The sequence below is a fragment of the Macaca mulatta genome, chromosome 9 (genome assembly GCF_049350105.2).
Source record: "Macaca mulatta isolate MMU2019108-1 chromosome 9, T2T-MMU8v2.0, whole genome shotgun sequence".
Taxonomy (NCBI): domain Eukaryota; kingdom Metazoa; phylum Chordata; class Mammalia; order Primates; family Cercopithecidae; genus Macaca; species Macaca mulatta.
This window is the reverse complement of record NC_133414.1, coordinates 36,742,976-36,758,636: the sequence shown is the minus strand read 5'-3', so window position 1 is coordinate 36,758,636 and position 15,661 is coordinate 36,742,976. Positions and strand designations below refer to the sequence as shown.

General features: G+C 46.6%; 2 protein-coding genes across 12 annotated transcripts in view; one reads left to right on the top strand and one right to left on the bottom strand.

Annotated features, from left to right (window-relative positions):
* The window catches only part of CCNY (cyclin Y), a 222,971-nt gene extending 212,908 nt beyond the window's left edge, over positions 1–10,063 (bottom strand). For 2 of the 5 annotated variants that reach the window (XM_015146741.3, XM_077945050.1), the window contains exon 1: positions 9,385–10,063. Coding sequence is in view for 3 of the 5 variants with exons in the window: in XM_077945050.1 (XP_077801176.1) it covers positions 9,385–9,538 (154 nt within the window). In the remaining 2 variants the exon portion in view is untranslated. 5 annotated transcript variants of the gene reach the window in all.
* An 88-nt stretch (positions 10,064–10,151) lies between these two features.
* LOC107000097 (uncharacterized) overlaps positions 10,152–15,661 on the top strand; it is a 118,167-nt gene continuing 112,657 nt past the window's right edge. For 3 of the 7 annotated variants that reach the window (XR_001447044.3, XR_013397997.1, XR_013397996.1), the window contains exons 1-2: positions 10,191–10,352; positions 11,524–11,585. The gene's annotated coding sequence lies outside the window, so the exon portion shown is untranslated. Of the gene's footprint in view, positions 10,353–10,495; positions 10,645–11,523; positions 11,586–15,661 lie in introns of all 7 variants that reach the window. The other 4 variants (XR_013397998.1, XR_013397994.1, XR_013397995.1 and 1 more) reach the window with 4 other exon arrangements.

Here is a 15,661-nt window from a genome sequence, read left to right as displayed (position 1 = left end):
GCCCAAAACATTTTAGAATTTCTATTACGAAACTGCCTCTCAGATCGGTTTTTAAACCATACTAAAACAAAAACACAAAATAATAACAAAAAAGTTTTTTTACAAACTAATGGGGCCAGGCACTGTGGCTCACACCTATAATCCCAGCACTTTGGAAGGCCGAGGCGGGCAAATGGTTTGTGCCCAGGAGTTCGAGACCAGCCCGGGCAACATGGCGAAACCCTGTCTCCACAAAAAATACAAAAATTAGCCGGGCATGGTGGCACGTACCTTTAGTCCCAGCTACTTGGGAGGCTGAGGTGGGAGGATCACTTAAGCCCGGGAGGCAGAGGTTTGCAGTAAGCTCACGCCACTGCACTCCAGCCTGGGCAACAGAGCAAAACCCGTCTCAAAAAAAAAAAAAAAAAAAAAAAACCTAACGTATAGAACATCCATCTTCTGACAAAGATCAAAAACAGAGATTTACAGGTTTTCCACTTACCTATTTGAAAAGCAACCTTCCTGGCAAGGCAACAAAGTAGCAGTCTGGAGTTGGCCAATCCCTGAAATGAACTCTCCTGCCAGAGTCACCATGGGACTTTATAGGCAAAAAGCTTGCTGACTTGTGGGATCCACCAATCTGAGTTGCCAGGCTGACGTGCTCAATTTTAGCTTTAGCACACCCTTCTCTCCAAGCTGGCAGATAGCAAAGGAAGACCCCAGAAAAAGGAAAGGGAGACAGAGAGCCTAGCAAGAACTACCAGCAGCACACAGAGCCAACAGCAGAAAAGAAAAGGTGGGCGGGGTATCTCCTGAGCTCCCTGTAACTCTGGGTCTAGCCAGTTAGACTCCTTTCCTAAAAGAAATGGGAACAACAGTCCCTAATAACCTGCTGAGGAATGCCTGACCTTATTATTTCAGGTCACCAAGTACCCTTTATTAAAAGCAGTATTTTAATATAATAAAGCATATTTATGCAAGCCTCAAAACCCTATTCTCTGAATAAATAGGCAAGCAAGCAAGCCCTGGCTCCAGCTTATACCTAAGGGTGCATGCTGACATTCCTAGGAATGTGGTTCCGAGGACACAGTTAGGAAACAGCCTGGGTGGGCTCCACTACCCCAGGAGTCAGGGAAAGCTTCTTCAAATATTCATCCCACTGGGCATCACACTGACTTCAGAAAGATGCAACTCAGAAGAGTAATGAATCTGAGAAATAGTATTTCTATTCCAAATTCTACAGCCAGCAAGCATCCCACTCAAAGGTCAGACAGCTCTATATAACCTCACCCTACCCAGCTCTAAAATTACAGTTATGTTCTGGGACTGCCTTGAAACCTGCTTTGATGTCTTTGTTAGGATAAGCCCTTTAGGCTTCCAGCTTCTCTGGCTATGGACAGTCCAAACATAATTAGGTGTAGATCTTGGAGCATACTTCGCATATAATACAAGAAAATCAATGTGAGTGCCACATTCATAATGACATAAGCTCACCTAGTACTATGTGGCTTATTAAGCATTTTAGCCTCATTTGGATCCTTACACTACTACCTCAATGTGTAAGGCAAGACAGTTTTTTTTGTTTTTTTTTTTTTTTTTGAGACGGAGTCTCTGTCGCCCAGGCTGGAGTGCAGTGGCGCAATCTCGGCTCACTGCAAGTTCCGCCTCCTGGGTTCACACCATTCTCCTGTCTCAGCCTCCTCAGTAGCTGGGACCACAGGCGCCCGCCACCGCACCAGGCTAATTTTTTGTATTTTTAGTAGAGACCAGGTTTCACTGTGTTAGCAAGGACGGTCTTGATCTCCTGACCTCATGATCCGCCCACCTCATCCTCCTAAAGTGCTGGGATAACAGGTGTGAGCCACGGCGCCCAGCTCAAGGCAAGGCAGTATTTTTAAGCACTTTTTTTTTTTTTTTTTTTTTTTTGAGACAGAGTCTCTCTTAGTCGCCCAGGCTGGAGTGCAATGGCGTGATCTCGGCTCACTGCAAGCTCCGCCTCCCGGGTTCACGCCATTCTCCTGCCTCAGCCTCCCGAGTAGCTGGGACTACAGGCGCCCGCCGCCTCGCCCGGCTAATTTTTTGCATTTTTAGTAGAGACGGGGTTTCACCGTGTTAGCCAGGATGGTCTCGATCTCCTGACCTCGTGATCCGCCCACCTCGGCCTCCCAAAGTGCTGGGATTACAGGCGTGAGCCACCGCGCCCGGCCATTAAGCACTTTTTTAAAGCAGAAGAGGAAGGTGAGGTTCAGCAGGATGGAGGCCCCTCAGTAAAAGTGGAGCCACATCTGGAATGCGTGTCTTTCCATTACGAGGCTTCCTCTCTTTGCCCTCCACCACACTTCACAGAGCCGAGAGCACACCCTATAAATCCCCTGAGAAGAGCCCTCTCTGACTTTACCTTCCTTGAGCCTCTCCTTCCTTCAGGAAAGACAGGCTAGAATAATGCTGAGAATCACAGAAGAAACGGTCTCATGACCAAGGCTCCAAGCAACAAACTACTCAACATCTTAAGAGGATGAGAAATGCTGCAGGGAAAGTGAACTCTCACCCTTCTTCCAGCTACAAACTGGAAACAATACTGAAAGGATGAGGGGTTTACATCAGCTGTCATTGCTGGGGACCTACCCTCATGGCCCAATGTTGAATGATGAAAGGATTCGCACTGTGAAGTATGACAAATATACTGTCAATAGCCCTCTTGGGAAAAATAGCACTGTTTCCTTAAAGTCAATCCAATGTGACACACTTGGAGCTAAATATCTGACCTTATGTGATTAAAACAGAATTTCAAAGCCACTCACATATCCTGTTTCTTGGTATTTTTTGGTTCTGCCCCTTCTTCCTGGACAGAAATAAATTTAATCTTCGCATTAGTTTCATCTAGCCATAAATGTAAAAGCAAGACCATCAGGCTGGGGACTGTGGCTCACACCTGTAATCCCAGCACTTTGGGAGGCAGAGGCGGGCAGATCACCTGAGGTCAGGAGTTCGAGACCAGCCTGGCCAACACGGCAAAACCCCATCTCTACCAAAAGTACAAAAATTAGCTGGGTGTGGTGGTGCGTGCCTGTAGCCCCAGTTACTTAGGAGGCTGAGGCAGGGGAATCACTTGAACCCAGGAGGGGGAGAGTGCAGTGACCTGAGATGGCACCACTGCACTCCAGCCTGGGCAATAAGAGCGAAACTGCATCTCAAAAAAAAAAAAAAAGACCATCAGCTCCGTAGAGGAGGGTGAGAAGGTGAGAAAAGCTACCACTCCACAGAATTATTTAATTTTCATTACTCTCAAAAAGCAGGCAGCAGGCTGGGCGTGGTGGCTCACACCTATAATCCCAGCATTTTGGGAGACCAAGGTAGGTGGATCATATGGACCAGTCTGGCCAACATGGTGAAACCCCATCGCTACTAAAAATACAAAAATTAGCTGGGCAGTAGTGGCATTCACCTGTAATCTCAGCTACTCGGGAGGCTGAGGCAGGAGAATTACCTGAACCTGGGAGGCAGAGGTTGCAGTGAGCCAAGATCGCACCACTGCACTCCAGCCAGGGCAAGAGAGTGAAACCCTGTCTCAGTAAAAAAAAAAAAAAAAAAGCAGGCGGGAAAGTAAAAGTCCTAATCACAAAATATTGCTAGACAAAAGCATACAGGCAATAACTGTGAATCTCTTGAAACAAAGTGGGCTGGGCCAGGCACCAGGAGGTTCAGATTCTAGACATGGATCATTCTCTAATTAGCTGTCACAGGGCAGTTGAGGCATGGAGGCAAGCTAACAGCAGACTGAACCCCAGCTGCCACTAACAAACTGAGGAACCTTCCACAAATGTCTTAACCTTTAAGGCCCAATTTCTTCACCTAGAAAGTGGGGAGAATGATGAGAAGACTAAGACAATACAAGTCAAGTAATTAGCACTGTTCTTGGCTGAAAATTAACAGAATAAATTCTACTACCGTTATCCATGATCTGCATGACCTGGGCAAGAAACTACACCTCTCTGAGATTCAGTCTTCTTACCTGTAAAACAGGGGTGTGGAAGCAAAGGACTCCTTGATTCTAAGCGAAAGAGAAACATATGAAAAGCAAGTAGAGATAGGTCATGGGCCCACGGTCAGTGCTATGGAGAATGGCTCTCTTGACAAATCCTTAAACTGCACCTCTCCACACTGTTAACTAATACGAAGTCACATGCTTGGTCGGAGTGTTTCCACACATCTCACAGGCAGCGGGGCTGATAAGTCTTAGCCTGGAAAGAAAGTCCACAGGTATGTTCTGCTCACTAGGGCTGATAATGTTAATGTGGGATGAAGATTCAAGAAAGTGCTGCAGAGGTGATGTTAAATAGATTGTAGACACTCAAGGAAGCCAAGAACAATATGCAAGCTCATCCTTCAGGAACTTAAGATTTCAAATTGTCCCCATGTCCCCACCCTTCTAACAGCAATCATACTTTAGACAGTTATCCCTCCGTTGCTTGGGATGAGTCCCTGAGGCTTCTAGCTTCTCTGGCTGTAGAGTCTCCAAACACCATGTACCTATATCCCATAAGACACTTCACATCTCAGACAAGAAAATCAACATAAGTGACTATGTTCATAATTGCAGATGTTCATCTAGTACTTTTTGGTTAATTAAGCATTTGAGTCTCAATTTGACCCTTAAGGATGTAAGGCCACAGCTAAAGTCATTCGTTGAAAGAAACAAGGAAAAAAGACTAAAAATACCACATTAGTAAACAGATTCCCATTAGCCAGGGTTTCCTTTCAGCCTGGGTGTGTTTTCTTTTTTTTCTTTATATGCTTTAAAACCTTTAAGTTTCATTTTCAGGACATCACTCTATCTGCTACCTCTCAGGTTAAACTACAAAGCCAAAAAGTTTCACATCCATGCTACTTTCATTATGACAAATCCTCTTCATTTTCTTCTTCCCTCCTGTTTCCCCTCACCCAATAAATACACGCGATGATGTTCTCACTCACATCTTTCAATGGTTGGTTTCACTCAACAAATTCATTCAACAAATATTTATAGTATCTTCAAGGAATCAGGTGCTACTCTAGGCACTTGGTTACATCAGTGAACCAAACAAATATTCTACTGGAACTTACATGCTAGTAGGTGAAAGTAGCTATTATTTATGTTTATACTTATACAGTGTATCATGAGATATTAGGGAATAAAAAAACAGGAGTGCAGGGAATATGCACTGGCATTGCCAGCGGGCAGCAGAAAGGATGTTTAAAGGTGATTGGGAGGGCCTCCCTGAAAAGGTCAGGCTTGAACCAAGGCTGCAGGTGATAAAGGGACTCAGCCAAGAGAGCACATGGTGAACACTTCAGGCAGAGGGAGAGAACAGGGGTGGAAGTTTGTGTCTGGTATGTTCCAGGAGGGGCAGGGAAGGAGGCCAATGTAGTTGGAATGAACGACTGAGTGAGCTGATGGCAGGCAGATCCCAAGGGGCCCTGAAGAGCACTGTACGGCTTTTACTTGTGCAATGAGGCGTCACTGCCGTTTTTGAGTGAAGGAATAAGTTAAAGTTTTTTAAAGGATCTCAGCCATGGCTGTTGTGTTGAGAACAGACTGGAGCAGGCAAGGGTGGAAGCAGGGAGACCAGGTGGGCTGGCGGAGACGGCAGCTGCTTAGATCTTCAGAACAGCAGCAGTAGAAGTCTTGAGAGTGGTCAAACTCTGGATGTATTCTGAGGACGGACAGCCACACTTTCCTACCAGATATGATACAAGACGAGGGAGAAAGTGAGTTGTCAAGTATGACAGGTAAGCTATAAAAATGAAAAGAATGGGCCAGGAGCGGTGTCTCACCCCCATAATCTCTGCACTTTGGAAGGCCAAGGTGGGCAGATGACCTGAGGTTGGGATTTCGAGACCAGTCTAACAAATATGGAGAAACCTCTCCTCTACTAAAAATACAAAATTAGCCGGGCATGGTGGCACATGCCTGTAATCCCAGCTACTTGGGACGCTGAGGCAGGAGAATCGCTTGAATTGGGGAGGCGGAGGTTGCAGTGAGCCAAGATTGTGCCACTGCACTCCAGCCTGGGTGACAGAGCAAAACTCCATCTCAAAAAAAAAAAAAAAAAAGAAGTTGCCATTAACCATTTTGAGGTAAAACCCTACAAAGACTCTATGGTACAGCTGTTACAAGTATCCTGATTTATTTGGTCTCCTCACATTTTAAATTTTCTTTAGTCCCTCCCTCCCTTTTTCCTCCCACAGAAATAATCTAGTCCTGGAAGTCTGGACTGAATAACTGTTGCAGACAGAAGCTGTTTATCTTTGAGAAAGTATGGATATGACTGCAATGACAAGACCCTACCCCAGAAGGCAACCCCAGACTAGCTAACGTTTGATGGCTACGTCAAGCAACAATGGAAAGTTTCCACTTGCCACATATTGGCTGTGTGACTTTGGACAAGTCATTTCTCCTCTCAATGACTCATTTCTTTGTCCTAAAGTAAGGATAATATTACCCATAGGGTTACTGTGAGTTCTAAGTAAATGAATGGAATCCAAGTACTCAGAGCAGCAGTTGGTACAGACAAAGTAATATATAGGTTGCAATTATTACTATCATTTTTTTTCTTTTCCTAAAGAATTGTTCTGAAGATTACTATCGTTGTTATGTGTTGTTGTTTTTTCTCAATCTCTGAATGATTTTATAAAAAATAATACCTGGGGAGCATGAGTCTAATACCAATTTCAAAAACATGAATCACCTAACACTAAGATACACTAAGTACAAAGACACATTAAGTTGCCATAAAGCACCATAGACATCTAAGTACCCGGACTCTAAAATTGTTACTGAAATTCTACAGGACAAATATTATCCCTTCATGTGTTTGGTGACAGAGGGAAGAAAACATGGATACATATATCATATCTCTGTGATTTAAAGACGCTAACCTATCATAGAAGACCCATGAACTTCAAACCTTTCTAAACCAGCTGGGTGGGATGTTTTTCAGAACATAAAAAAAAATGGTACTTGAGTACTTCAGCTTTTGATATATACTAGAATCAGTAATTCTTAAAATCTAGTTTTAAAATGTTTACTAATAACCTAACAATCAATATAACTCAGTTCAAATACATACAGATACAGATTAGCAAATATAGACATATAGATGTTGTGTGCATATATACATACTATCTAATTAAAACTGTTCTCTTCTCTCAGCCTCTAATAATGAGTTTCTGCCAAAAATGTCCCTGAACAGCAGGTAACACTTCCAAGATTCGTCCAGCCAACAATTCTCAGGCCTACCTGCATCTCAGAACCACCTTGGAGAGATTTAATTAAACATATTAATGGCAATGTACAGTACTAGATTTCTAGTTTAACTGAAACCAATGTTGAGAACTGCTGGCTGGGTCAATGCTGGAAGTATTCTTTATTGAATCTGAGAGACAGAAGATGAATTAGTATTTTGGGGTTTAAACTAGCATAATCATAAGAACTGGGATCTGGGATGAGAGGACACTCCACAGCCTAGATTGGAAACCTGCCCTATACTCTCTTAAACTACGCTGAATCTGCAAAACAGTCTTCCAAACGTTCTCTCAAAAATTCCTAATGACTGAAACTTAAGATTTCTTTGAAATGAAAGAACACAAAATATCATTTCACTGTACTCTGGCAAAATTGTACTAAGCCTTAGTGCCAAATACCTGGTTACACTTATTTTTTCCACATTATTTCCTTACAATAGTCTATAATAACTATGCAGCCTGGCTCTAAGAAATGTAAATCTTTTGTTTTTTTCTCTTTTCTTTTTTTTTTTTTTTTTGATCCATCATTCAAAACATAAAGCCTCCGCTAGATATTGCACAACATAAAGAAATTTACTGCACAGCATAAAGAAGAAATTATTTCCAAATGTTTTCGCCTGTCAACATAGTATAGGACTGGGTAATGGCTTTCTCTAATAAATTCATTCATTTATTCCTCCCTTTAAAGTGCAATACTTACTGAATGTTTGTTATATGCTGGACTTTTCTTTCAGATGCTAGAGGCTGTGAAAGTGATCAAAACTGATGTGGCCTTCATCCTGCTTTAAATGCCTTTAATGCACAGATTTAAGAAGAAAATATGGCTGTAGTTCAAACATCTAAGAGTATGTTTAAAATAATGGAAATCTAAAATAACAACACTAGAAACATCATATGGAACGATAGTTTACTAAGCGCGTACTAGAAACCAGACGTTGTGTTAGTCTCTTTATACATGGCACTCATTTAATAAAGATGCTCTCCTAAAAAAAGATAAAATTACCACTTGGAAGAAATTACACAAAGACAAACGAGAAAAATCTTTCCTTTAGCAGAGTTTAAACGTGGCCTTTCCACAGTAGAGAGAATATTCCATCCTAAAGTCGACAGAAATGAATTATGGAGTTGTGTTCATTCATTCACACAAAAATGTTTTCATATTAGTTCAAGCAGATTATGAGAAGATGTTTGGGTTTTAAAAAATCACGTTGTCATAAAAAGATATTTCCAATTTCAAATCTTTTCAGTTGAAAATTCTATAAACTATATTTTAAGCATGATACATAAATATCCCTCTGTCGATATCATTGCGCAACAGTGCTAATAAATATGTTGCCAAACCAATAAAATAAAACATTACTGGGTGCAGTAATTAGTCTTAGCTTTTTTTCTTTCTGCAAACTCCAGTCCAACCAAAAGTCACCTGAATAAATCATAAATTCATAGGACTGCAATTCGGGCCCATGCAAAAAGTGGGTGACTTAACCCAAAGGTGTCTTGACAATCTTTTAAAGAGCATTCTCGGGAGAAGCTATTTGACTCTAATCCTGGAACCGCCACTCAAAAATATCTTTTTTAAAAAAACGGGAGAATGGGAAGGGGGGGTCAGCCAAGTGAAGTCCATTTGTAAGCTTCCGAGGAACTGACTCAAGGCAACATGTTTCTCCAACTCCAGGTTGGAGACACCGGGATTCCAAAATGGGAATCCACTCACTTGGCTTTTACAGGACAAACACGTGCACAACTTGGCTTCGGGCTGCATTCAGGTAATGCCTGGAACCCCGAGCTCCCGGGCCGCCCCCGCCCAGCGCTGGCCGCTCCATTGAGGACGAGGACCGGCTCCTGTCACCTCGCGACCCACGCGCACACACCCGCCCCCGGCCCGCCGTGCTGGTTGCCGCGGGCCTGCAAAGTTTCCGCGGCCGCTCACTTGGGGGTAACTAGCCAGGGGTACGCCCGGAGGCTGCGGGGCCCCGGGCGCCTCGGCTGCGCGGGCGAAGCCCCCGTTATGCAAGGGTCGCCGAGACCGGCTGAGCAAGCAAGTGCAGCCGGGCCGCCCCGACGCTGGGTGTGCGGCTGAAGCCGCGGGGAAAGGCAGGGGGCTCGGCGGGCCGCACTCACCGTCTATGTTCTCCCGGTCGCTGATGTGCTGCAGGTTGCAGCCTGTGTCCTCGCGGCTCAGGTCCGTGTCCGGCCGGTAGGACTCCAGCCGGGAATGGGCATTCCTCCGGAGCTTGGGGCTGGACGACACGCAGCACGAGGTAGTGTTCCCCATCTTCGGCGGCCCCCCGACTCCTGCTGCGGTCCTGTTCTCCCCGACCCGGGTCGGGCAGACGCGGGGCGCGGGCGGCGGGGGCGTGTGGGGAGGCCTGCCCGCTCGCCGCCAAGGGAGGGGGCGGAAGCCGCGGCCGGCCGCCGGGTCAGCAGCGGCGGCGGCGGCGGGGCCTCGCCATGGGCGGCGGCGGCGGCGACGAGCGGGCGACGGCCCCGGCTCCCCTTCGGCCGGCCTATCCGCGGCGGAGGAGCGCTCGGGTCCGCGCGACTGCGGCCGCCGCGCCTACCTCACCCCGCCGCGGCCATGGCGGGCGGCGCCGCGCAGGCCGCCTCCCCCCGCGCTTCCCGGTCGGTGTCCGCTTCCCCGGCGGCGGCGGCCGCCTCCTCAAGAGGTTCCGGTTCAAGCCGGGGGCACGCGTGTCAGCGCCGGACTACGGGACTAGCCGGCGAGCTAGCGGGCAGCGGGCGTGGGCGCGGCCCTTGGGCCCCGCGCGGCGCGGTGCGGCCAGGGAGGATGCTGACGGCCCTCCCCCGCCAGCGGCGCCCGCCCTCGCCGCAGCCCCCGCCCCGCCCCGTCACCGCCCCTTCCCTCTGCCCTGGAAGCAGATCGGCGGCCGCGGGGAGGGCCGGGGCGGTGCGGCCCGGCGCGGCCTTGCGCGGATGTGGGATCGCTCCCGGGGGCCGCGCCTCTCTCCGGCGCTGGGGTCGCGGGAGACGTCGTCGGGAGCTCAGTTTCTGGAGGCCCTTCCCCACCCGGCCTCTGCCTCCTCCACTCCCCCGGGCTGGACGGAACGGGGCCTAGCGCGGTGTGCGAGGTGTGTCCCTGGGACCCGCAGCGGGCGCGAGTGCAGCCGGGGCCGGGTTGGGGACGCAGGCCCAGGGAGCTGAGGCTGCGCCTGCCTCTCCGAGACCGGTCTGGTTCTTTTTGTCTTCTTCTTTTTCTAATTTATTTTTTTAGAGATACGGTTTCGCTCTGTCGCCCAGGCTGGAGGACAGTGGCGCAATCTCGGCTCACTGCAGCCTCGAACTCCTGGGCTCAAGCGATTCTCCCGCCTCAGCCTCCAAAGTAGCCAGGACTACAGGCGCGCGCCACCACCCCTGGCTAAGGTAGGGGGTATGTGTGTGTGTGTGTGTGTGTGTGTGTGTGTCCAAAGCAGTGAGGACTACAGGCCACCGCCACTACATCAGGCTAAGGTAGTGTGTGTGTGTGTGTGTTAACTTTTTGTAGAGATGGGATCTCGCTTCGTAACAGGGGCTCCCGACCCTAAGCCAGGCTAAGGTGGTGGATGTGAGTGTGTGTCTGTGTTAACTTTTTTTTTTTTTTTTGAGACGGAGTCTTGCTCTGCCGCCCAGGCTGGGGTGCAGTGGCCGGATCTCAGCTCACTGCAAGCTCCGCCTCCCAGGTTTACGCCATTCTCCTGCCTCAGCCTCCCGAGTAGCTGGGACTACAGGCGCCCGCCACCTCACCCGGCTACTTTTTTGTATTTTTTTAGTAGAGAGGGGTTTCACCGTGTTAGCCAGGATGGTCTCGATCTCCTGACCTCGTGATCCGCCCGTCTCGGCCTCCCAAAGTGCTGGGATTACAGGCTTGAGCCACCGCGCCCGGCCTGTGTTAACTTTTTGTAGAGATGGGATCTCGCTTCGTAACCCGCGCTGGTATCGAACTCCTGGCTTCAAGCAATCCTCCCGTCTCGGCCTCCCGTGGGATTATGGGCATGAGCCACGGCACCCGGGTTTTGTTTTTGTTTTAGCATTTAAAAGAAGCTGGGCCTTGATTTGGGAGTTCTCTCTTCTATTGTATTTTGAGCTTTGCCGAGAACTTGATGGTGACCTTGTTTTAAGCTGTGAAATAAATCTTGAGGTCCCAGAGCTATTTTAATGTTGAATTCGCTGTGGAGTTTTTTTTTAGTTCCTTGGAGGTTAACGTGAGGTAGAGAACTAAATTAACAAAATTCATCCACTGCCCTTGCTTTGCTTTGCTTTTAGAATGCCTTCGGGTTTTGTCGTGATGGGGACAAGTTCACTTAGGCCAGTTGACTAAGATCAAGGTATGTGAACGTTCCTGGCTGTGAGAGAAGTACAGTAAATGTTGGTTCGCATTCCCTCCCGACGCCCATCCCTGACTTTTCTTGCCTTTATTGGGAAGAATATAAGGTGGAGAAACAAACTTCCCACCCTTTTTCCAAATATTTACTGAGGACAGCCATGAGGAGAGTCTGGTCGGGGGTTGGGGGGGCTGGGAATCTTTTGAACTAGTTCTTGAAAAAAAGACTAGTATGATAGTACAGCTATCTTAATTTTTTATATGAGGAAACTGAGGCCGAGAAATGAAATCATGCCTTGATTTATTCAGACCTCAGTACCTGTTAGTGACAAATCCAGGTACTAAAAGGGAAGAGAAGGAATAAGGGACTTGGTATTTGTCTAGCATCAGCAATGTGTGGACATCTTGTGAAAGGCTTTATAAACATTTCATTTAATTCTCTACATCTAGCCATGTTTTAACCTGTGCTTTCTCTCCCTTTCCAAGTACTGTTTATACATTTATTAGTCCATATTTTAAAAGCTCCATGCTCTCATCTGTATTAATGCTATTTGTTAGGATAAGTGGCAGATGTCCATGGAAAATAAGTGGCTGCAAAGTGGTAATGCTGACCAGATGAGAAAAGAAGTGTGAAAGGGGAATTCTAAAGAATTACAGCCCTGGAGAGGGTGGGTAGACAGCAACAGTCCAAAATAGTGCTCTTCATTGAGGCTGTGTAGACCTTCCTGCTTCCTGGGAAAGCTGATTGGGGCATATTTACACTTGCATGTGTGTATTCAGATTGTCTGGGCTATGCAGTTTGGGTCAGATTGCTGAACCCTTGGGAGAGGAGTTCCCTTGTTGTCTGTTCTGATTGCTGCTTTGTAATTTGGGCCATATATGAAAGTCAGCATTCAGTCATTGAACCATAGGTGTGTGGCATATCTACTTAGGCGCATTACGCAATTTTTATTTCATTATAAAATGTATAACATTTACATTCAATTATGGTTTGAGGGCTTAAGAGGAGAAAGAGACAGTGGCACTAAGGTGACTTGCTTCCTGTCCAGGCAGGTCACTGGGCAGTGTTAACCGGGAAGAGCATCTGAAGACCAGAGATCAATGTAGCCACATACCCTTAACAAAGGGTGGTACAGCCTGTGGTCTGCCGGGATTTTTCTGCCCCCGCACCATGCCTATCTCCCCTTTGACATTTCCACCATATTCCCCTTAGGTATGTACCTGTTTGGACTTTAGAGTGTAACTTTTGGTCAAGAATCCTGGAGAGAAAAGATAGGTACTAAAGCCTCGCTAGTGATTTGCCTGGTTGCCGACCCCCGCAACTCACCCACCCTACATGCACGCTTCAGACTCTTCCAGGCAGATGCTCCCTGCCTGACACACAGTGACACTTTGGGAAAAATTGCAGAACAGTAACCAACTCTAAGCAGAGAAATGTGATGTCAAAATGATAGTAATGAGAGATGTCATTTGTTGAAACCCTGCTAGCTGCCATGCACTATACTATTTCTTACATCTAAATCTGATAAGTTGTACCTCATTTTATAAATAGACACTTTAACTCTGATACGTAAACCTATGCAAGATCAAAATACTGAGAAATGTCCTAACTGGGGATTTGAACCTGGTTCTAAATTCCGAAGTCCAAGCTACATCCACGCCAACCTCCTACCTCCCATCTCCGGGGCTTTGTGAGTAGAAAAACAAGTGTTGCTTCTCTCCTCTTTTTTCTGTCCTAAAGGAAGCTGGGAGCTGACCACTTAGGACTAGTACTAACCTTTAAGGGAGAGAAAGGGATGAGGGTAGCCTTGTTATTTCTGTGGGGTTCAGCCCTCAGACCAGAGTAAGAAGACAGGCAACAAGGTTGAGGAATAGCCATATGCAGAAATAACGTGTATCTAGCCACAGCATCTCCAGCACTGTGTCACTCGGGAATCAAAATACAGGGACAGTTCCTCAGTAGAGTGTGGGTCTAGCCCAGAATGTGGACAAGGGGAGTGGGGAAGGGGAGAGGTACACACTGAGCACTGTAACAAGGCCTGTCCTCAAGCTTGAGGAGGATTAGGAGGATGGCTTGAGTCTGGGAGTTGGAGGCTGCAGTGAGCTATGATTGCACCACTGCACTCCAGCCTAGGTGACATAGTGAGACCCTGTCTCTTAAAAAAAAAAAAAAGAAATTGGCCTGGATCTACTCATACGCACCCTGCTGTTTGAGCAGAAAGAATCTTTTGGGAATTATTTTGTTTCATCTTTCTCCATGATCACTGTTGAATAATTTGATCACTGTAACCAGGTAAATATAAAACTTAGGTGGGCCGGGCATGGTGGCTCACACCTGTAATCCGAGCAATTTGGGAGGCCAAGGCGGGTGGATCACAAGGTCAGGAGATCAAGACCATGCTGGCTAACACGGTGAAACCCTGTCTCTTTTAAAAATACAAAAAATTAGCCAGGCGTGGTGGCGGGCACCTGTAGTCCCAGCTGCTTGGGAGGCTAAGGCAGGAGAATGGCCTGAACCCGCGAGGCGGAGGTTGCAGTGAGCCGAGATCGCGCCACCGCACTCCAGCCTGGGCGACAGAGCGAGACTCTGTCTCAAAAAAAAAAAAAAAAACTCAGATGAACTATAGCTAAGTCAGTGCTCTCGATGCTGTTTTAGCAATAGTAGCTTTGTTTTTCACAGAAAAAAACAAAATTTTCTGTGGAACCACACTATTTAAAACGTAAGCAATATTAGTATCAACTTGTATAATTTATAGATCTACTTGTAAAAACAATCAAGAATAGGCTACCTTAATTGAATCAGGAGGAGATAATTGCAATCTTACATCAGCCATACTCATATCCGTGAAATATGAGTCAGTCATTTGCACAACTGCCTGAGTCACCTCCTGGAACACAGAAAACACTGAGCTGAGTTAGCCCAGGACCTGAACCTTTCGTGAAAAGGAAAAAGTGTAGCGTCTCCTCGGGGTATGGCTGCCCTTTCACCTGCTAGTCAGTTTCTCATGACAGTTACTCAAGCATTTCTAAGGCAGTTGTGGAATAACCAAGACCTTCTGTGTGTTGTGCTACTGATGCTCCTCCTGTCACCGACCTCCTCTCCAAATGAGGCCTGCCTTTTGTCCTTGGTGGTAGGCAGTCCACAGTGTAACCAGCTACAGGGGAAGTATTTACTTTGATAGCCACTTGACCTTGATCAAGGCAGGTGACTCATTTATGGATAACATTTTTGAGAGTATACTGAGCCAGGAACCATGAGGATACAAAAGTGGATTATAGTTTCCATTCTGGAGAAATTCACAGTCCAGTAAGTTAAACAATCACAAGAACAAGTTTCCAGCAATGAGAGTGATTGCAGCCACTGAGTGGTGGAATCTAAGGAATGCCACGCCTGCCACCTATAAATATCTACATTTATTGCCTGGGCATATACCTCAAATTGCACCATGAGAAATTTATTTCCATGAAATTAGGAACTACCCAGAAATTCTCTATGCAAATAAAAATTCCCGCAAGAAAATAAGGATGGCTAATAGTTTTAAGTAGTAGTGCCAAGTCTTTTGGACCAGAGTAACTGCCAGGGATGTTGTGTTGAGGATTCTGAGGTCATGTTCCAGCTTAGCAGAGAAGGGAGCCGCCATGAGGGAAGGAGTGAGGGAGAGGGTAGCATTTGTGCCACATATTTTTCTTAAGTAAAACCTTTGTTAATAGACTGCATGATGAAACAGGAACAGCCAAGGTCTCTGGCATCTGGGAGAAAGCCCACTTGGAAACTGATTTATCTGCCTCACCACTGCAAGTTCACTATCTGTCCCCACACTAAATGGCCTTAGGAAGCCCAGACTATCTCTTGCCAAACTCTACCTTCTTTATCCTTCCATACTCTTCAAGAAGAGAAATGGTATATATATGTGGGATCCTTGAGAACTAGGATGTACCTGTGATCAGGCAAAATGTAGCATCTAGCAGGGTCAGGTATAGGTTGAAGTGAGAGAGGTGGCTACTGTGCTCCCCAGTGGCTGTTCTCCCATCTCCCATAGTTTCAAGGCCTGTTTCGTGAAGAACAGTAATATGCCCAGC